Source organism: Abramis brama, assembly GCF_963993115.1.
Source record: "Abramis brama genome assembly, chromosome: 5".
Lineage (NCBI taxonomy): Eukaryota > Metazoa > Chordata > Actinopteri > Cypriniformes > Leuciscidae > Abramis > Abramis brama.
Genome location: NC_139967.1, coordinates 39,968,938 through 39,989,880, shown reverse-complemented (window position 1 = coordinate 39,989,880; position 20,943 = coordinate 39,968,938). Strand labels below are relative to the sequence as shown.

Genomic DNA, 20,943 nt, shown 5'->3' with positions numbered 1-20,943 from the left:
AAAAGTATATGAAGTTCGCGGCTCCATTGTTGCAGTAAACTTGCACAACGTTCTTGAATGAATAATTTATTAGGTGCACACCGGTCTGTTATTGTAGGGACGTCGACATTATATTGCCACGCCCCTAAACATGACGCGGAACAAAGCGAACTGTGATTGGTTGCGTTACATGTCAGTCAAACGTCCTCTTGGGCGGTCCTTGGCCAAGAAAAGCTGCGATAGAGTCCAGACCTTCAGCCGTCAGTCTGAAGGTCTGGCTACGCGAGACTAGTCCGCACTATACAGTCTATGGTGGACACACTAGTTTGACATTACGCTGATGTGTTTTCTGTAGGGCTAGTTTTCATGCTTTTTAGTGAAACACAGTGAACACATGACGATTAAATGAGCGTAAATAACCGTGTATATTACTATATATGGTGTAAGTTGTCACAGAACCTTCCATTATATTCCTTATTATGGGCTTTTCAACTAAATGTAAACAGTAAAAAATAAATAAAACACTAGTAGTGTTAACACCCCGTCCCACCCACATCCACGGAGTTCTATCCTTTTTTCCCTCCTATAAGTTATGCGCTTTAACTACATTTCCCATGATCCCCTTCTGAACATTCTATGATATCAAGCGAGTGTGTTTGCGGTAAGTAACGTTAGTGGTGTGATGTGAAAAAGTCCTATCATTCAGTTTGAATTGTTTGTATTTGATCTGTCATGTTCACTAAAGTTAACAACAGTCTGCATGGTTCATCATCCTGCTGTTTGTGGCTGTATAAGACACAGAGTTTAAAGCTATTGGTCTAATTAGCATGTAGCTGCTAAACAAGATGGTTATGTGTCTGCAGCAGAATTCGATTCACTGAATTGACATTATATGCAATTTCAACGAAGTTTAACATCAAATAACAATATTTATTCAAGTATGTATTATGTATACAAATGTCAATATTGCACACATCGGCTTAGTGATAGTAATTTCCTCAAAACATGTCAACAAGAGTTGAGCACATAGCTAAACTATATATATATATATATATATATATATATATATATATATATATATATTGTGTGTGTGTGTGTTTGTTTTCAGGACTCAAACACACAACATTTTATCCACAATAATTCAATGTCAGTGTATGTTTCCAGGCAACGACAAACCGGTGATGTGAAGATGCTGCGCAGGAAACCCACGCGCCTTGAGCTCAAGCTGGACGACACGGAGGAGTTTGAAAGTGTGAAGAAAGAGCTGGAGGTAAAATCTTAATGATCATCCAGTAACTTAAATTAGGACTTGTCTGTATCCGTATGCTTTCTATACAAATTACTGTACATTAAAACAACCAAGAGATAAATTCGTTTTACATCAAAGTCAAGCAACAATTATTTATATAGCCCTCTGTACAACACCAATTGTTTCAGAGCAGCTTCACATTAATAAACAGGACAATAACAGTATTTATGTAATTCATGAATTGAAACAAATTCGATTTCAGCTCCACAGAACACAATAGTGTTCTTATTCAGCTCAATTTTGTTCAATAACTGTCAACGTTCATCTGTTTTCAGCTGTAAAGAAGCTCTACAGAAGACAATAGTGTTATTATTCAGCAGAAGTCAGTTAGATATTGATTCAATTCAGTTCAAAAATTGTGTAGATGTTGCAAAGTAATCGTCATTATCTGGCTCAATTCAGTAGAAATTTTCTTCTCATCCGATGTCAGTAGTTAAATCAGAGGTATTGCTGAATAATGGCCTGGTTTCACAAACAGGGCTCAGATTAAGCCAGGATTAGGCTTTAGTTCAATTACATTACATTTAGTCATTTAGCAGATACCTTTGTCCAAAGTGACTTACAAATGAGGACTAAATTAAGCGAGTCATTTTGAAGAGGCAAAAACAACGCAAGAAGTGCTCAAAATACAAAGTTCAGGCATTGTTTAATGTAGCATAAACCAGACAAGGGAGGATTAAAGGAAAAGGAAATTATATATATATATATATATATATATATATAATTTATTACGGCATTTAAGTAGCTTTTATAAACGTGCCTTAGAAAAAAAAACATTACTGGTGTTCATTTTGAGACAAAACAGTGCAAGTTATTTTCATTTAAAACAACTCAAACATGCATTTTAATCTGGGACTAGGCTTAAGATTTGTCTGTAAAACCGAGGAATTGTCTTTTAAACTTCAGCTGACCAAGCCAAAGGTGACAGTGGTGATAAAAAAACATTAGGAGAAACCAGGCTTAGTAAGGGAGCCAGTTCCCCTCTAGCCTAAATAAACTGAATACTACTTTAGACAAATGTTTAAAATCATGTACTAGAAAAATCTGGTTTATTCTACATAGGACGTAGCTTTCAAATGGTGTTTATTACTTTGTGATCATCCAAAACCTACTTCATAACCCTTTTATTTAAAAAAGCCTTCAGCTGCAGAATAAATCAATCATGGGTAACAAAACGCCTGTCAGTTTCTACAATGGCATCCAGTATCCAAAAAGTTTAAGATTACGTTATATTGGCCAGCATATTGAAAGCTATTAAAGTAAAAAAGATCCTTAATCGTATACCAACCATCCTTGCTGGAACAAACAGGTTATACCAGCATGGTCAAGTGTAAGTAAAGATTAATCTTGCTTTTATGATCTCCACATTACTTTTCCATGTCTGTCCAGAGCCGGAAGAAACAGAGGGATGAGGTGGATGTAGTTGGTGTGGCCACATCCAGTGAGATGAGCGGTGCATCAGGTGGTGGCACGGACGGGAAAACCAGGGAGCAGATGATCCAAGAGCGAATCGGATACAAACCCCACCCAAAGCCTAACACATTACCATCACTTTTTGGAAACCTTCAGTTTTGACAATTTGCAAACCTGAAAAATGGACTATAAGGTCTTGAGAATCTGCAACACACTAACACACATTGTTTTGATCTCGCCTGACCTGAAATGGACTGAAAGCACATGCATTTTGGGTTTGATTAACTGTGTTTGTGACAACTGATTTCAAAGGACTATTTTTCCGAGTAAATAAAGTCTGCTAGTTGAATGGAGAAATTGGTATCTTTTCACGTCTTTTATTAGACAAGGACAAACGTTTCACAAGTGAGCCGAAAATAAAAACAGGTTGGTTTATGAATGAGGTGGTCACAACAATTATCTTTAAAATCATATATTTATTCATCATCATTTACTTCATGATTACAGTACTGTGTATATTTCAAACTCTACAGACGTGACTGAACTGTAAACAGCCTAAGAAATGTTAACACCGTCACAGCACTGAAACACAGTTTAATCATACCTTTAAGCTTGTAGTGTTTCCCATCTAAGACAATGCAAACTTATTTTGTTATTAAAATAAATTAGCAATAGGACTAAGCCCAGATAGTCAAATCTACAGAGTGGCTCCTGCTGCAAAAATATGATGTGAATATTTTCTTTTTTCTGCTTTTAACTAAAATAGAACAAAACAAAAAAACAGGAAAAAAAGGAACAAAAAAAAGTTTCAACAGGCTTTTAAATATGTGGTTGTCAGTAAGAAAGCCTTCGGTTCCAGCCTTTTGTTTTCACAAGCAATTCAGACACTTTTATGTCTGGGCACTTTAACTGGGTCCCGCATGTAAAGGCACACCCCTTTCAGTTAAGGAGCATAACTATCATCAATTTTGACATAAGATTCACATTCTGGGACCCAGTAACTATCAGAGCGATGACCTTAATATGTTTAACAGCTCATGATTAGCTCAACATCACAAATGTGCCACAAGTTTTTATTTAAAAGATGTCAACGTAAAAGGTTCTACATAAAGATTGCTAGAAAACATTGATATCAAGGACACGGTCATAATTGAGTGTTACAAATATAAATTATAAAATGAATCGGTGACACTGGCATCAGATATAATTTATTTTTCACCAATCTCCCCATATTTACTTAAAAGCACTCCAAAGGGAGCAAAGTTCGACTTCAAACTCAGAGTCCCAAAACCTCTCTTTCTTGTGCAAACATCATTCAGTCCAGTGTTTATGTCTAAACCATGGTCACTGATTATTAACGGTAGTTTCATTGATGTGAAACACTTGGCCATAACAACCTCCGAAAAACAAAAAAACAAAAACACCCTCCAGCCACTGGTGCTTGTATATTGGGTCCAGATCCAGTTTGGATTTTAGAGTCTACGGTCACCCTCTTGGGTGTGTGTGTGTTCCCTCGTTTAAGGCAAAGGGTTTAATAAGGCTCTATCGCACCCAGAAGCACCTTCATAAACATGAAGTATATCAAGAGATGTGGATAACAGATGTGATTATAATGAACAAGGTAACCCGTGAGTCTCAGTACTATGTGGAGGTAGACTGTTAAGGTGTGGTCACATTTAAGGCACAGTCACATTAGTAGAATTTCACCAGCAAAAGTCTATGGTCAATAGAATAGTGATGCATGAAGCACCACTCGCAAAGAAGTCTTTCAAAACAATTGGCTTTCTGTTGGCCAATGTGGTGAATTCGGGTGAAAATCTTGGAATCCATTGTGAAATCTGTATGGAAATCTTTTGCCCTCGTGCAAAATTCCCAATCAATTGGATTCCAAATAGAATGACTGCAAACATTCACTGAACAATGGTGAATTTTACCACGCGTTTTCCATTGTACAGGGAATTTTTGCATTCGAAATCAAGCCATTTATATGATTTGTAAATTGCACGCAGATTTCGCAAAGGGTTCACATTGGTCACAATCATTTGCAGCGTTGCCCAATAAAAAGCTGCTCGGTTTGAAAGTGTGAGCTGAGCTTCATACATGGCTACACTATTGACCTTTATGTTTATGAATGTGACTGCGACCTTCAGGCTGTGCACACATATCTCAACATTGCAGAGGAAATGACCGGGATTGGTGGCGATGAGCATTTGGGATATGAAATATGGGGCTAAATTGTATCAAAATCAAATCAAAATAGAGCTTTAAAATGAACAGAGCTACTTGGCCAATATTTACCAAGAACTATTAAATCATACAGTTCTCTAAACACATAGGGTTGCTGTGATGCATGCTGGGATTGTACAGTGGGTGTTTTTTGAGGTTCAATCCAAGATTTTAATGACAGTGTTCTGTAATATCCACCACTACTGCCTTCTTCCAGCTGAACAGGAAGTAGCCGAGGCCGGCGCCCAACGCCACCGCTATGCACAGGTAACCGTTGTACGTCATGAACACCAGCATGAGGAAGTAACTGACCACCACTTGGATGATGTGAAGAAGCGTCTGGATGAAGTGTGCGAGACTCATCATTTTCTGGCTGGAGGAGAGAACAGGATCAGGTGTTGACCTTATTATGGGATTACAAATGTCAGGTCATCAGTGTGAAGAAACCCAAGAAAATGCATGTTTACCTCTTAGAGGTCACTCATGTGGTAATGAATACATACAAGGGATGATTAAATCAGTGTAAACAGGCTAAAGGCTGATTTTTTACTGACCTCGTCATTCAAACAACGATGATGAAAGAAAAATACTTCTAAAAACAGTGTTTTCACTCAGAGATAGAGGTCTGCAAACCAGGGGTTTTCAAACAGTGGTGCAAGGAAGTGCTAGCCTGTCCTCAGAAAACTCAATAGCACTGGCTAATAAACATTAAATTGCATTTGCGACCCATTTAAAATTAATTATGTCGTATGTAATTCAAGTGAAACATGTAGGGTGTTGAATGTGCAAAGTGGCCGTTCCGTATCATAATGAAGATTGAAAAGGGTAATCTGATAACTGCTGTAATTTTACGAGAGATTATGAAGACAAACATTATTGTGCACTGATGAATCATTCAGAATAAGACCAGGAAGGTTCAATAAGAGAGTTAACTGTCATTCTGGCTATGTTCAGACTGCAGGTAAATGTGCTCCAAATCCGTTTTCTTGCTCACGTGTCTCCGTTTTTCTCATGACAGTGTGAACAGCACAAACCACATGGAAAGGTCAATTCAATATGTGGTGCTAAATCTGATTCAGGTCAGATGTTTTGCAATGCGAACTCAGTCTGAACAGTCATATCGGAACTCTAGATCTACATTCGTCACAATTCTGCGCTCATGGGAGTCACTTCAAAGATTGTACATACCCTTAGTTATCAAGACAGTTGCGAAAGGTAGTCAGTGGAAGGACAGTGATGTTAGAGCTCAGAAGTATTTCAGTGATAGCTCTATACATAAGCAAAACATGAGGGCTCGTATCATAAATGTTTAACAACTCTGCTCTCAATTTTTCGTATCCTCGTCTTTGTTTTTTATATTGCTTGCGCATAAATTCGCTGGATTCAGCAGCAGATCACACTATAAATAAATGTGCAATCGCTTACTTTAATGTCATCTGCGTTTACTTCCGCATGACAGCCACTGCGTGACTTCTTTTCATCCATGATCTTTTCACACTAGGATCTGATATTTGCCTCATTTAAAACAACAATGTGAACTGAGGAATAAATGATAATTGAGCACTAAGGCTTGCAGTGTGAAAGTAGGCTCTGATTACGCATTGACCTCCTGAAAACACGAGTACTCATTTCACTGACCCGACTGTTTTGTGTGTCTCCATGAGAACGGTGCCATCAGCTCCTGGGACAGGCATGGAGTTGTAGCGCACGTTCACCTGATTCCTTCTCAACAGGACCTCACGGCCGATCTTCAGACCCTCGTAGAGCATAGCCAGCAATAACACACCGATGCAAGCACCTACCATCTCTAAAGACGAGGATGGAGAAAGGTTAAAGTGGTCAGGAATTGAGAAATCAAATGTCCTTGATCTTGACATATAAGAGGTCATTGTACTATAAGAAACATCCTGTAAGTTACAGAACTCCAAACTTCCTCGTTAGTCCAAAAACAGCTTTTATTGAAACCAAGCTCAGGAAATGACTAGTTTCGTAATTTGTCATATTATTACATCATAGCGCGATAAAAAACCGCCTCTGTGGAAGATGATCAACACCTAATTCTACATCATTGCCTCTTTAGCCCCGCCCACCAATTCACGCATGTCATGTCGTAGAAAATATGAGACACAAACACAAGATCAAGCAACAAAATGAAAATGATAGAGATGCCTCTGATTACAAGATGTTTTGAAGTGCCAAGTTGTGAAAAAACACATTGCATTGCTATCCTAATCCTAACATTAAGAAAGCGTGGATGAACTTTATTTTTATTGAAGTTCCAGTCAGATCACGTCAGTAAGACAGTTCGTTTCATTTTACTATGGAACGCCCATCAAAATGGAGTGTTTGAAAGAGAGGGTTCAATACAGGATAGAAAACAGCTTTTTACTTCTAAATTAGGATGTTTTTGGTGTAAAATGCTTGATAACATAAGTTGTTTTATTATAAGACCTCAGACAACATTATAAAAAAAAAAAATGCAGTTCATGACCCCTTTAACATATAAGAAACCTTACATTGTTTGTTACTTCCATCTTACTATCCCAGTGTAATCTAGACTTCCTGGTTACAAAATATTTTTTTGTTCTCATAATTAAAGGGTTAGTTCACCCAAAAATGAAAATTCTGTCAGTAATTACTCACCCTCATGTTGTTCCAACCGCGTAAGACCTTCGTTCATCTTCGGAACACAAATTAAGATATTTTTGATGAAATCTGAGTGCTGGATCACTCCTCCATAGGCTGCTAGGTGACCGAAACTTGCTGGCCCAGAAAAGTTATTAAAGAGATCGTTAATATAGTCCAAGTGACTACAGTGGCTCAATCTTAAGTATATCAAGCGACGAAAATACTTTTTGTGCACAAAAACAAACAAAAATAACGACATTATTCCATTATTCATTTCCTTCTCTCTGGGCCTCTAGTTGGTTCACGTAGTGTTTTTGCGCAGCGCGTCTGTGTTGCACGTCACCACGTAGGCTCACTATTGGCCGACGCTGGTCATGTGTGTGATGCGTGATGACGTGTAACACAGACGCGCTGTGCAAAAACACTACGAGGCCCAGAGAGAAGGAAATGAATAGTGGAATAAAGTCGTTATTTTTGTTTGTTTGTGCGCACAAAAAGTATTCTCGTCGCTTGATAAACTTAAGATTGAGCCACTGTAGTCACTTGGACTATATTAACGATCTCTTTAATAACTTTTCTGGGCCAGCAAGTTTCGGTCACCTAGCAGCCTATGGAGAAGTGATCAGCTGAGCTCTCAGATTTCATCAAAAATATCTTAATTTATGTTCCGAAGATGAACGAAGGTCTTACGCGGTTGGAACAACATGAGGGTGAGTAATTACTGACAGAATTTTCATTTTTGGGTGAACTAACCCTTTAAGATGAATCAGCTTAATAAAACTAGTACAGTCTAGTAAAACCTGTACAACTAGTAACGTTACACAGTAAAAGGGGATCTAATGACATTGTTCACAAGTATTCTGAAGGAATATCCAGTGACAGGTTTTGTTTTTGTTTCAGTATCTAGTTGCAGGTCACCTCTAAGGTGAAAGTGATTCATTGGAGGTCAGCAAGTCACTGTACTGTTGATTTAAACTCTCAATTGGCACATCAAGTCGATGCTCATTTGCATAAAATGCAAAACGAAAATGCTAATTTAACTGAATAACACTGTTATTGTTTTGTCACTGCAAATTGCTGCCCTGAATCAGCCCTGAAAAAGATAGTCCACACAAAAATAAAAATCTGTCATCATTTACTCACCCTTATGTTGCTGAGAAACAAAAATAGATATATTGAGGAACATTGTGAACCAAACAACATTGGAGCCCACTCACTTACATTGAATGAAAAAAAAAAAAAACAATGACACATTTCTCAAAATATATGTTATTTTGACATATCAACAGAAGAACGCAAGTCATACAGGTTTGGAACAGCATGAGGGTGAGTAAATGATGACAGAATTTTTATTTTTATTTTTTCATGTGAACTATTTCTTAAAAAGCTGCTCCTGTTAGTAGGGCCCTATGATTTCTGTGATGCGGAAAACGTGGACGGAATCACAGAATCCAGTCCAAGAGACTGTCTCAGATTGTGTATGTGAATATTAATGCGCAGAAAGACTGCTATTTAAATATGAAGTCTACCTGTTCTGCGTCTTTGTGTGCAGTTTTGTCTACTACACATCCTCAAACATTATTTTTGAAGGAATACCACCATTTTTCATCCTCTTTGAATGAAAAGTGCACTTTGTTTGCCAAAAAATTAAAGGAATCCTTCAAATTTCATTTGATTGGAATTTATTGATTTTAAAAGATTAAATAAATTGTTAAAGTTTTGATTATCACTGTTCATTGATAATACATTTGTATTAAATCATAAAACACAGAATCCAGATTTTTTTTTTTGTTGTTGTTAATCCATTACAACAGAAAGACCAATATAGGGCCAATTCATATGTATATTCATTCCAATTTATATTCACAAGTAGTTAACAATTCATATGTTAGTTTAATAATGCCCATTTTAAAACAAAACCCAGAGCGTCTTACCTCCTGGGGTGTTGATGACCAGCCCAGCGAATAGCAGCTCCACATTTTTGTGTCCAAAGTAGAAGGTCATTTGCTGAAAGTATAATGAATCAAAGAATCAGTTTTCAACCTATTTTTGCCCATAATGAATAAAGCAATTCTAATAACATGCAGAAGCAGTCTTACTTCCATTGAACAACAGCTTCAAATGATGATCACATCTTTGTTTAAAGCTAAGATGGATTTGTATCAAGTGAACTGATATACTGACACTCAGGCTTAATGAATTGCAGGTAGTCTCACCATCATCATGTGTTGCCCATGACCTGCGTCGGGCGTCATATGGTCCCCATGAGAGTGTGTGCTGTCAGGTGCCATGGTGTGGTCCTCATGATGAACGTGTGGATGTGACATACTTCTCTTACTGCACAGAGGTGCTGGGGAGAGATCAGAGCACAAACAATTCTTACAGATTCAAGTTAAGTGTCTGACAGCTCTCAAGTATAATACAATAAAACAGTGAAGTATATGAAATGACTATTCTGCTTAATGAAAAAGCAAGGAGCAGAACATACTATAGCTGAGTTTTCCTGGATCATGAAAGTAGCTTTCCAGCTGGTCCTTTAGGGATATATGAAAGCTTGATACTATGTAAACAGTCGTAAGGATAATCTATAGGATCCTGATCAACAGGTTCAAATAAGCAGCCAAAAATAGCCTACAGTAGCAGAGGTAGTAAAATGTATTTAGACACTTGTAAATATCATGCATATAATGTCATTGCATTATATAAAACATATCAGACCAGACTAAATTTGCAAAAAAATGCAGTTTCTCTCAGAACTAACTTCACTTTTCTGAGCCACTTTTGTGGAGACTTTTAATTAACTAGTGCATCAGTGAAATTTAGTGAATATATGAAAGGGATAGTTCACCCAAAAATGGAAATTCTGTCACCATTTACTGTGTCGTTCAAACCCGTAAGACTTTCATTCTTCTTTGAAACACAAATTAAGATTTTTTTAATGAAACCTGAGAGATTTCGGCCCCTCCACTGAAAGTCCATTCCACTAAAACCTTTACGCTTCAGAAAGTTCAGAGAGACGTCGTAAAAGTAATCCATACCAATCGAGTGGTTTTCTGAGGAGGCACAATCATTTTATACGAGGGGCATAAATCTTTATATTTAGGGTCAGAAATCTCAAAAGTTTCATTAAAAATATCTTCATTTGCGTTTTCAAAGATGAACAAAAGTTGATGGCCTAACTTTTTTGGCTGAACTAACCCATGAAAAGTCAGTTCTACATACATACATGCATAAGTACATACATGCATACATATGTATATATAACGCCAAGATACTTCTCAGGGTCACTTACGGTGTATTAAGTGAAGCCCCTGGTTATTTTCAATTCAAAGTGATCAAATGCTGAGAAAGGAATAACAGATACAGAAGACCTTCACTAATCGAATGTCCCAACAACCCCAGGCTATTCACTTAGACAACATCGTCCAGATAATCTAATACACGCCTCTATAAAACAATTACTTTTTCCATTTGAGCAGCAAACATGCTTTCCTAAAGGTTTGGGACAGCCTCGGGGATCAAACACACATCCGAGATGGCTGTACAAGACACACATCAGACTAATGAAGATGATTATCTGCACAATCTGCACTAACCATTAGTCAGCGTGTTCTTGTTTGCCTAAACAGACACTTGGCTAGTCTTTTACAAGTCTGGAATGTAATTTCCCCTCAGATTCAGCTCAGATTCAAAGACCAAACGAGGTCAACTGAGAAAACAAGTCACAAAGTACACTCAAAAAATAAATGTCTGCTTGAATCCCATCTTCATAATCACAGAGCTGAGAGGCCAGACAATGTGCACTGTTGTCAAGAAGTAAAACACATCATGTGACCGGCTTATACAGATGGTATTCATTTTTTGGTAGAACATGGTACTACTACAACCATAGTTTTCTGGACATGTATCTTGGTAGTACTATTTTTTAAATTACTATGTGAATAAATAGCATGGTATATTATATAGAAAATTATTTAGTACCATGGTATTACCGTTTGAGATACCATGGATAGCTTGTAAACACGACAAAATATTAACTAAATACTGCATTCATTTGTTTCTGCCATACATTTTTTTGGTACAAATAATTTGACTGACAAAACCAAAATATATATATATTTTTAAATGATGTTCAATGGTGAATTTTCAAAGAAATAACTCACCCAAGCTAAATCTGTCAACTCTTTCAGTTGGCTTCCTTTGCTCCTTATCAAAGTATCTTTTTGTGTGGCAACCACAAAAATGTGCAAGCGATTCCTGTCAGTCCTTCCTTCTTACTATCCTCTGACATACAGGTGCAGTGTTAAGTGCAGCGCGATAGTGATAGTGTTCAGGAACAGCAGGAGTATAGTGTGTGCATGGTCACATTTGTCATGTGACCTCTCATCTGCCTTTCATTTCCCTCTTCTGCCATTAATCCAATCACAAGGTTTTATCCACACCCACAAAGCCTGGTGCCTGAAAAAAAACTTTTGTCTTAATCCACTCTTGCTCACTTATATAGTGCCAGTAAAATGTTTTCACAACCTACTCATTCTGTATTATGACTATCTTCCACATTTTTGAACAACAATCATCAAAAACTATTTATCATAAAACTATTTATTATTATAAACTATAAGACAAATAGAAAAAAAAAAAAAAAAATGTTGACAAAAAAATGCAACACTTTGCATCAATCTTTTTGAGTTATAACAACTTCAAATAAAATTACATTTGACCAACTTCCAATTAATAATTTGTGAAATTTGAATAATCAAAAAAATTAACTACGTGAGTTGCAGCCCTGGAACCAATTAATCTTATCACATCTTATCTTTTGGATAAATGCCACAGATAGCATAGCATAGCGCATGTAACATATTTAGTATACTTTACTAAAAAGTACATAAGTTACATAAATGTAACTTGTTCAGCAAGTAAATTTGTATAGTCAAAATAGTGTTTATATTTAGTCTGCTCTTTAGCACAATGGTAACTTCAATATAAAAGAAACTCTTTTAAATGTCAATGTCAAACATAACAGCAACAAATACTAACAGGTCTTTCCCTTCACTAAATACAAATAAAATGACACTTAATTTCAACATTTATTTTCCTTATCCAGTCGTATGCAAAGCATGCTGGGAACTAAAAATCAACTGCCAAATTTCCAAAGGTACTTAAAGTTACTACAACTTTAAAAAATAAATAAATAAATAACGCAGAAATGTACGTTTAAATTACACACAATATTAAGTTAATGTAATGATCAACATTACTTTTTTTTTTTTACTTGCAACAATGTATTTATTTAAGTTGAGGTAACAGGTCCCCTGGATTACCTTTTAGAATGAAATATGGGAATTACGTAGAGACAAATGTCAAATCAAAACTATATTGGATTTTTGCACAAAAAAATGGTTATGCATCAAATATATTTACTTATAGCTGATGGACATGATAATTACTGATACAGTTTTGCATGCATAGACACACGTAGATCTTTTTACGTTGAACATCAATTCTATGTCGATACTTCTAGTTTGGAAAAACTTTGTCAAGTAAAAGGGTTTAAACAATTAAATGTCCACATACATATGTTACTGCTATCAGTTTCTTGGTATAGTTTACGCTTGCAATAAATCTATTTGGACTTTATACACAATGAAACTGCCTGACGAAATCTATATTCCAAACATTTTTCACTGTATCAATTTGGGTTTTTTTTGGCGGGTACACGAGTTCGACAATTAGTTTTTTTTAAGGATGACGTAATTACACAATTTTAATGGGAAAACGCCAAATGAATGCAAATAGGCTAAAGACAGCAAATTTCTTGTGCACATTTTCTCTTGATAACATAACAGCAGAAAATAATTACAATTTGTCTAAAGTCACAACGCAAAAAATGTTAGGTTTGGATTTCTTTGCACAAAATATGGCCAGGATAAGACCTCAACAGTCAGAATAACAACGCAATGCAAACCTGTGCTTGAGTTATGGACAGTACGTGAGTGATTTAACTTTATTGACGTTCAAAGAACAGCTTTTTACAATGTTGAACTGTAAAGACTTCAATTAAGTGATATGTGCTTGTTTCCATAAATATAACTAGCAGACAAATTATGGGGGGGGTATGGAGAAAGAGATGAGAATGAGAAACTGCCTGAGTGTTAAATATGTTCATTTCAATGGTAATTATACTAACTTGTTTATGCCTTAATCATTAATATGTAAAAAGTGATTATATCAAAGACCTTTTCAACACTAAGTGCATGAATAAAGGACGAGGATTTGGTCAATCATTACTGACCGTTATGATGTTTAGACCCCATTACCTTCTTATTGGCAGGTCATAAAACAGGAAAGTACGCAAATGAATGTGAAGGGGGCAACATGAACTAGTGTTCAACAGCGTTAGTACTATAATATACCAACTTCAGTGCAGAGGTAAAGATGAGGTACAAAGAGCAACTCAACAGCAGTTGACTCACAGTGCACTTCAAAATTTCACAACAGCAAACAGGTCTAATGTTGAATGTTGATTTTGTTTGGTTTGCCAGAAGTTGTGAATTACACAGTTGATCAAACAAATCACATCAATTGCAAAAGAGAAAACCCCAATTTTTGTATTTTGTACATTTGTGTTATCGTAAGCAGGGTCAAAAATAAATGGGGGCTTGGGGCATAAAAATGCCCCAAAAATTCGAGGGATGGGGGCAAAAAATCCCTTGATTGAGTTCTTAATTTTATTATTACAAATTATACAGTTTAGCAATATCAAAACAAAACGAATGGGAAAGAGCTTCACGATTGACTATGTTCAAATAGATTCAACAAGCAATCTGAGCTTTCTTTTTTTTCTATCATTCTACTGCTGAAAGCTACAGAAAAGTGAATCAAATGGATCGCTGCAATTCGCAGAAACAACTGGAATCCAGGCAGAGAAATTTGGATTTGGAGTTCAGACATGTTGGATTTTGGGGTAACTTTACACCCTAGGTCAGGGGTGCCCAACCCTGCTCCTGCCGATCGACTGTCCTGCACAGTTCATCTCCAACCCTAATCAAACACACCTGCCTTTAATTTTTTAAGTGATCCTGAAGACCTTAATTGGTTGCTTCAGGTGTGTTTGATTAGGGTTGGAGATGAACTGTGCAGGACAGTCGTTGTAGGGTTGGGCACCCCTGCCCTAGGTTATATACTGTATTGACAACTCAATTAAATATTTACCATCTTATATTCTGTATAGTCAAACTGTAGTTTTTGTCAACGTTTATTAAAAACATTCATGATGAGTGTGTTCTACAAAGAGGGATGTTTGGATAATGTTAGACAAGCACAGTTTTCCTTACAAAGTAAGTTTGTTTCATCTGCCTGACGGCAACAGCTTTAAAAGTTTCTACAAAATATATTTAAGTCCCCCTTGTTCTTTAGGTGATGATACACGGCAACTTTTTGAGCAAAGTTGCCCTGCATGTGTATCATCACCTTAAGGAACAATGTTGAGTCCAGCTGCCTTTAATTTAAGAAGATAATCGTTTACTTTCCTCTAGTTTTGGCAGTTTCCACTATTAAACCCAGTCATGTTGCAGGACGTTTTGCCACTCAGTCCAGCTGAGGGTACGGGAAAGTGACATCAATAAATACCCTCTCAACTGTCTGTTTTTGCTCCATTTCACCATTTTTGCCACCATGTCCCTTAAGGGGCTCCATACATTTCATCCCGACTTGATACTGATAAAATAGAGCCTATTTTTAGGACTATTATGTGTTTTTTTGCATTGTGACATTTCCATTACAGCTACTGTAATAGCTACACTTATTGTATTGTTTAAAAAATAATTTTACAGTATTTATATAGCATTTTAGCTTTTTTTTTTAATTTGATTTATGATTTTAATTTAAAAATACATCAAGATATCAATAACGTTGTATCTCATACTTTTCATATTACAGTAATGAGAAAGAAGGGGAAATATAATTTAAATGCAAAAAAAAAAAATTTATTATAAAAAAACGTGACCTGGACATTTCTTTGTGAGATTTACCCTAAGAGGATTCAGACCTGACTAAAGAGTAACAAAATGCATCAGAAAAGAGTGAAAACTGGTTTGAGCATTAATGCCAGAGATTAAAATCAAAATGAAACAAAAACTTCAATGCCAAACATTCATTTGAGAATAACCAAGTTGTGAGTGAAACTAACACATTTCAGTTTTATAAAAGCCCTAGTCTCTATTTAGGGAACCAACATGGACACCAGTATGATGAAATACTCAAACCATATTGCAATATGGCTAGTTCATTTGTAAACCAAAACATAATTTGAGCTTGAATTTTTAATAGGCCTGATAAGTATCATAATCACACAAGAGTGAAATCATTTATATATTTGTTTAAATGTCAAGGTCTAGGTGTTTTTGAAGCCCAGTAGCTTATACTGTATCCAAATTATTACCAACTTTAGCCAGCTGACTATAAAGTCGCACAATTAGGTCTGGCTTTATCAATGAAATGAGTCACTTTACACCAGGGGAGTCAGCCTAGAGTGAGTTTGTGAAACACAGACAGTCTAAAGAGAGAAATTGTAGATGCTTTTATCTGAAAGAGTCACAGTCACACAGACAACGAGGTATAGTGTTGTGTTACCCTGACCTGATACATACAGATCCAAATCAAAGTACTTTACACCTGTTTACACAAGACTAATTCCTAAGAGAGGTCAAACCTAAGATATATTTTGCCCAATAGATGATAGATAGTTTTATTTAATGCCATGTCAGCATCTAAGGCTATTTTCATGGCAAAAATGTAATTACAAAAATAAAAATATCATATAAATACAATAAAACCAAGCAAACAAACACAACAAGTCATATTATAATTTTTTTTTTAAATGAACATATCGCCCAATAGATGTGTGGTATTACTAAAGCTTTAAAAGAAATACTACTTCGTCTACATCCTAGAAAATGCAGAGCAAATATGGCATGGGACCTCATCTGACCAGGGTGCCGGGTTTCAATACCTGGGTTTTCTGGTTCAGCAAAACAATCAACCTATAAATAAACACACACACTGAATCCAGTGGCCTTCCTTCCCGTACTTTTGATACTAGCTTCCTCTTACAAAAAAAAAAAAAAAAAAAGTTGTTTCAAGGCATGCGAAAGTAAGTTGATTTTTCCCCCACTGTAGTCTTATATAGTTGTGCAGCTCTCTGTTCGTTTTTCATCATTACTCAAGCCACTGAATATACAGAATGAATATCTAACAATGATGTCAAAGGACAATTTTTCCTTCCAGTGAAAACAAGAGAAGTTTAGAAGAATGTGCAAGCTGCTATTTGGATGTCAAGATTAAATTTCGTTCTGTTCCTCAAACAAAGCTATCAAAAAGCTACAATACCGTATGTCATATGAACTACTTTTACGGTGCTTATATGGCGCTTTTATAAATTTTGGAAATTCACAGCTTCAATCCCCATTCACTTTTTAAATCATTTAAATCAAGACAAGCATTAGAATAAGCTAAAAATAATTCTTATTTTAATTCACCCCTCAACAACTCTTTTTACTTTGAAGATTCAGGGTTCCCACAGTCTTATACATCTATATATAAGATATATTTCTAGATCTGAAAAGGTAATGTACATTAATAAAATCTTATAACCCCCTGGGCATTTTATGGAAGCTTGTTTCCGCCACAGAATAAAAAAATTCTCTCACAATTCTGCATTTTTTCCCTCACTTTTGCAAAATATAAACTCGTAATTGCGAGTTATAATGTCAGAATTGTGAGATATAGGCTAAATTCTAAATTGTTAGACAAAGTCAGAATTGTGAGATATAAACAAGCAATTGAGAGTTTATATCTTTCAAATCTGACTTTATAACTCGCAATTGTGACTTTTTTGAAAAAGATACAAATTTGCAATTATATTTGTTTTGTTTTTTGTCTTCAGTGACGGAAACAAGCTTCGCTAGCATTTTATGTTATAAATATATATATATATATATATATATATATATATATATATATATATATATATATATATTTTTTTTTTTTTTTTAGTAATGCCAAGCTCTAAAATATTTTATCGGGGAGAAATTGTGAGTAGAATGCATGATTAATCGTTAAAAGATCGCAATCTCGACTCCAACCCCCTTGTGAACTTATACATCAATGACAATGATTCGGAATGTCTATTAAACCTTTCAAATATCAGATTTCTGTTAAAATAATTCCAATTATTACAAAAGTACTAGGATAAAAGTTTATAGCTAAGTTATAAGCATTGATGTCTGCGGTAACGATCAAAATAGAGGAAATCACTATTTTAAAGTAACCTGACGCTTCAAATAAAGACTGTATAAATGACATTGTTAAACCAGTAGGTGGCGACAAGTGACTGTTAAAATATGTATTTGTCATTAAATCATTCAGTCAAGAGATTCGTTAAAAAACACTGATAAATCCAGTAATGAAACAAGTGAAGTCTTCATGAGCATGTCATTGAATCATTCATTAAAGATATTTGTTCAGAAATGCTGATTCATTGAGTAATGAAACAAGTGAATATGAATTGGTTATTTATAATTAAAAATAATAATTCATAGTAATTAAATAGCTTTTAAATAGAAAAGAAAGTTTTTTAATAGACTGCAGCAATTAAAATGTCATAACATCTAGTAAATTACGTTATTTTGTTTAGTAGTCTGTTCAGAATCATGGGAGAGTCGTGATCTCTATTTTATAATAAATAAAATTGTGATTCTCAATTTATCCAGAATCACGCAGCTCTAACTGTGTGTAAAAATATTTTCATAAATCCTTGTCTTTAATCCTCATCCAAACAACTGGAAAAGTCATGGGGCTTTTGAATATTGTTGTGGACAACAGGGGGCCTTGAAGTAAAAAAAGATTGAGAACCACTGGTTTACATGAACACCAGGAAACAGTTATTGCACGAAAGCTGCTTAAGCAAAAGCAGCATTCATGTTTACATTGCATTGTGTTCGCAGTGGGCTCTTAACCCCTCTACACATTCAGCTCAGTAAACAGCTTTCCCCCCTACCTTTTTGTTACACTATTTATCCGGTCTTTTTCACACACACATACACACTCTTTAAAAAAATGTAAGAACATTACATGCATTTACAACATTATATGCATTTACATGACCATAAGCTGCATTTGGATTTACTACTTTCTGCAAAAAACCCTGAAACAGTGTTGTTATTATTAACTAAAACTATTAAAAACAGTTTTCATAAACTAAACTAAACTAAGGCTAAAATAAAGTTAAATAAAAATATTAAAAAAAATATATAAATAAAAATAAAATAAGTACTAAAATGACTAAAACTGCTATAAAAAAAGAAGCTAATAAAAAAAAACAAATAACAAAATAAACTAAAATTAGAATGAAAACAAAATAAAAATAAATGAAATAAAAATAATAATAATGAAATAAAACAATTCAAATTGTTAATAAATACTATATTAGTAACGTTACATATACATATTTTTTTTTTAAATAACCCTTTCCTGGAATATGTAAAAAAAAGTAATTGTAATGAACAGGACATGCTGAGAAAGAAAGTCGTACGGATTTGAAGAACATGATGGACAGCACATTATGACTATTTTAATTTTTGGGTGAGTTAATCCTTTAATTTTTTGCTTTAAATGGTGTTCAAGGGCACTCTAAAACTAAAGTGATCACAGTTAATTATGCTTCAGGATAGCAGTTTCATATCAGTTTATGACTCTGTGAAAGTGAAATTAGTGAGCATGATAATCACGAATGACCTGCATGACCCGCAAACACAACTCTTTTGAAAGTATAGTATAACCCAGCTGCCTTGATGATTTATTACCTGATGTAGATACTAAAAGAGCTGAATTATGTCTTCTCAGAGGTCACAGCAACAGAGATTACCGGCAAAACTACCCCACAAGAGCTGCAGAGTCACGTGAACCTCACCTCGACAACATGCGACGAATCTGTCCACGGGTTCCTTTAGTGACTTCGATATTCACTGTTGATCATCAGTTTTGGGACAAGAGTAAATTAACTAATCTTTGCTCTGTTTCTTCTGACGAGTGGAGGAGAGATTCCAGTGAAGTCAGCTATAAAACTGAATCTAATCCACAATAAAAGTCCCTTCTTCTCCGAGTGAACATTTTGTTTATTAGCATGTTCTTTACTAGTAGGTAAAATAAAATAAAAATAAAATTAAAATAAAAAACACAGACAAACACAATTTTTTTTTTAACATGTTTTAAACAATTCGTATTATTTTAAAACACACAAAAACATTACAAGCTTGTTCTCAGTTGCTACATTGGGAAAGAAACTTAATAATACAATAAAATGAAAAGAATAATTCAGAAAAAAAAATTCCATCCATATTTTCCAACACTGATTCACAAGTATGGATTGACCATTCGGTTTAAGGATGACAAATAAAGAGAATTTAAAAAACAAATATTTTGAAAAGATTTCAACCGCATTCAATAGAAATACAAGCTTCCGGGGCCTTTTGTGGCATATTCACTACAGCACTGTGGCTTCCGTACTTCCGTTGCCACATGGCAAATTTATGTTTGATGTTTCATGATGTTGACGAAGATTTATGAGGGTCTTTATTTACGTTTTCAAGTGTTTTTTCCCCGGTTATTATGTACATATAGCCTGTGCGTTTACTAATAATGAATAATTCATAATTTCATTACTCTAAATGTGGCATGGAGCCAAAATAATTTAACACCACTGAAAAAATTAAGCTAAAAAAAGAAGAAATTTAGCGATTTATTAACTTGTGTAGATTATAAAATATAGATTTGGAAACAGAATTTAGCTTTTTATTAAAGCTCTTCGGGAAAAGTGTGCCTGATCTTTCTCCGTAAAGAATCAATATAATATCTTGTTGTGAAGCCATCTTAAGTATTAAGTTTATGAACACGTTATTATTTTAGAAATGAAGACTTAACATGCAAAATCCCCTAAATTTTACTTTTGAGCATTTTTATGTTTTTATCAGTGACATTTTTAGAAAATAAGGCATTTAAATAAATAGTAACCTTTTCATTGCCATCAAAGTGAAATTACTGAACGTAGGAGCCTGATAACAATTCTAATTTAAAAGAAAAATGTCAGACGAACTTTGATGTTTTTGCATCTGAAGTCTTCAAAATAGTAAATTGGTTCTCGAGAATAAATAAATTGTGATGAATGAGCGGCATCTGGCAGTGAAAAGCGTTTAACCATCACTCTTGCCATCTGAATTTATTAAAAACTTAAATCCAGAGTAGATCATAGTTGAGCAATATTCACTAAATGTGATCTATCCGCATTGTTCTAGAAAAACAAGTGGAACAAATTCACATGGAAAACATAG

General features: G+C 35.0%; 2 protein-coding genes across 7 annotated transcripts; one reads left to right on the top strand and one right to left on the bottom strand.

Annotated features, from left to right (window-relative positions):
- Positions 1-57: 57 nt before the first annotated feature.
- Positions 58-3,058, top strand: cdc26 (cell division cycle 26 homolog). The gene is made up of 3 exons (XM_084113675.1): positions 58-640; positions 1,144-1,249; positions 2,678-3,058. The coding sequence occupies exons 2-3, from the start codon at positions 1,169-1,171 to the stop codon at positions 2,861-2,863; spliced, it is 267 nt and encodes an 88-aa protein (XP_083969801.1). The 5' UTR covers positions 58-640; positions 1,144-1,168; the 3' UTR covers positions 2,864-3,058.
- Positions 3,059-3,157: 99 nt separating this feature from the next.
- On the bottom strand, positions 3,158-19,693 carry slc31a1 (solute carrier family 31 member 1). Of its 6 annotated transcripts, none has more exons than XM_084113671.1 (5): positions 19,527-19,693; positions 9,772-9,905; positions 9,490-9,562; positions 6,566-6,734; positions 3,158-5,300 (listed from the first exon to the last, which is right to left on the bottom strand). In XM_084113671.1, the coding sequence occupies exons 2-5, from the start codon at positions 9,880-9,882 to the stop codon at positions 5,099-5,101; spliced, it is 555 nt and encodes a 184-aa protein (XP_083969797.1). In that variant the 5' UTR covers positions 9,883-9,905; positions 19,527-19,693; the 3' UTR covers positions 3,158-5,098. The 6 variants fall into 6 exon arrangements, with proteins under 6 accessions (XP_083969797.1, XP_083969794.1, XP_083969799.1 ...); XM_084113668.1 differs by having other exon boundaries at positions 3,158-5,330; positions 19,527-19,688; XM_084113673.1 differs by having other exon boundaries at positions 19,420-19,670.
- Between the last annotated feature and the right edge of the window lie 1,250 nt (positions 19,694-20,943).

What these genes read in the sequence shown, in the direction of transcription:
- slc31a1 (XM_084113668.1), bottom strand. Translation starts at nt 9,882, where the DNA reads ATGTCACATCCACACGTTCATCATGAGGACCACACCATGGCACCTGAC. An exon ending in GGTCATCAACACCCCAGGAG is followed by an intron (nt 6,735 to 9,489) that starts GTAAGACGCTCT and finishes CCTCGTCTTTAG; the next exon opens with AGATGGTAGGTGCTTGCATC. An exon ending in GAGACACACAAAACAGTCGG is followed by an intron (nt 5,331 to 6,565) that starts GTCAGTGAAATG and finishes TCCCATAATAAG; the next exon opens with GTCAACACCTGATCCTGTTC.
- cdc26 (XM_084113675.1), top strand. Translation starts at nt 1,169, where the DNA reads ATGCTGCGCAGGAAACCCACGCGCCTTGAGCTCAAGCTGGACGACACG. An exon ending in GTGTGAAGAAAGAGCTGGAG is followed by an intron (nt 1,250 to 2,677) that starts GTAAAATCTTAA and finishes ATGTCTGTCCAG; the next exon opens with AGCCGGAAGAAACAGAGGGA.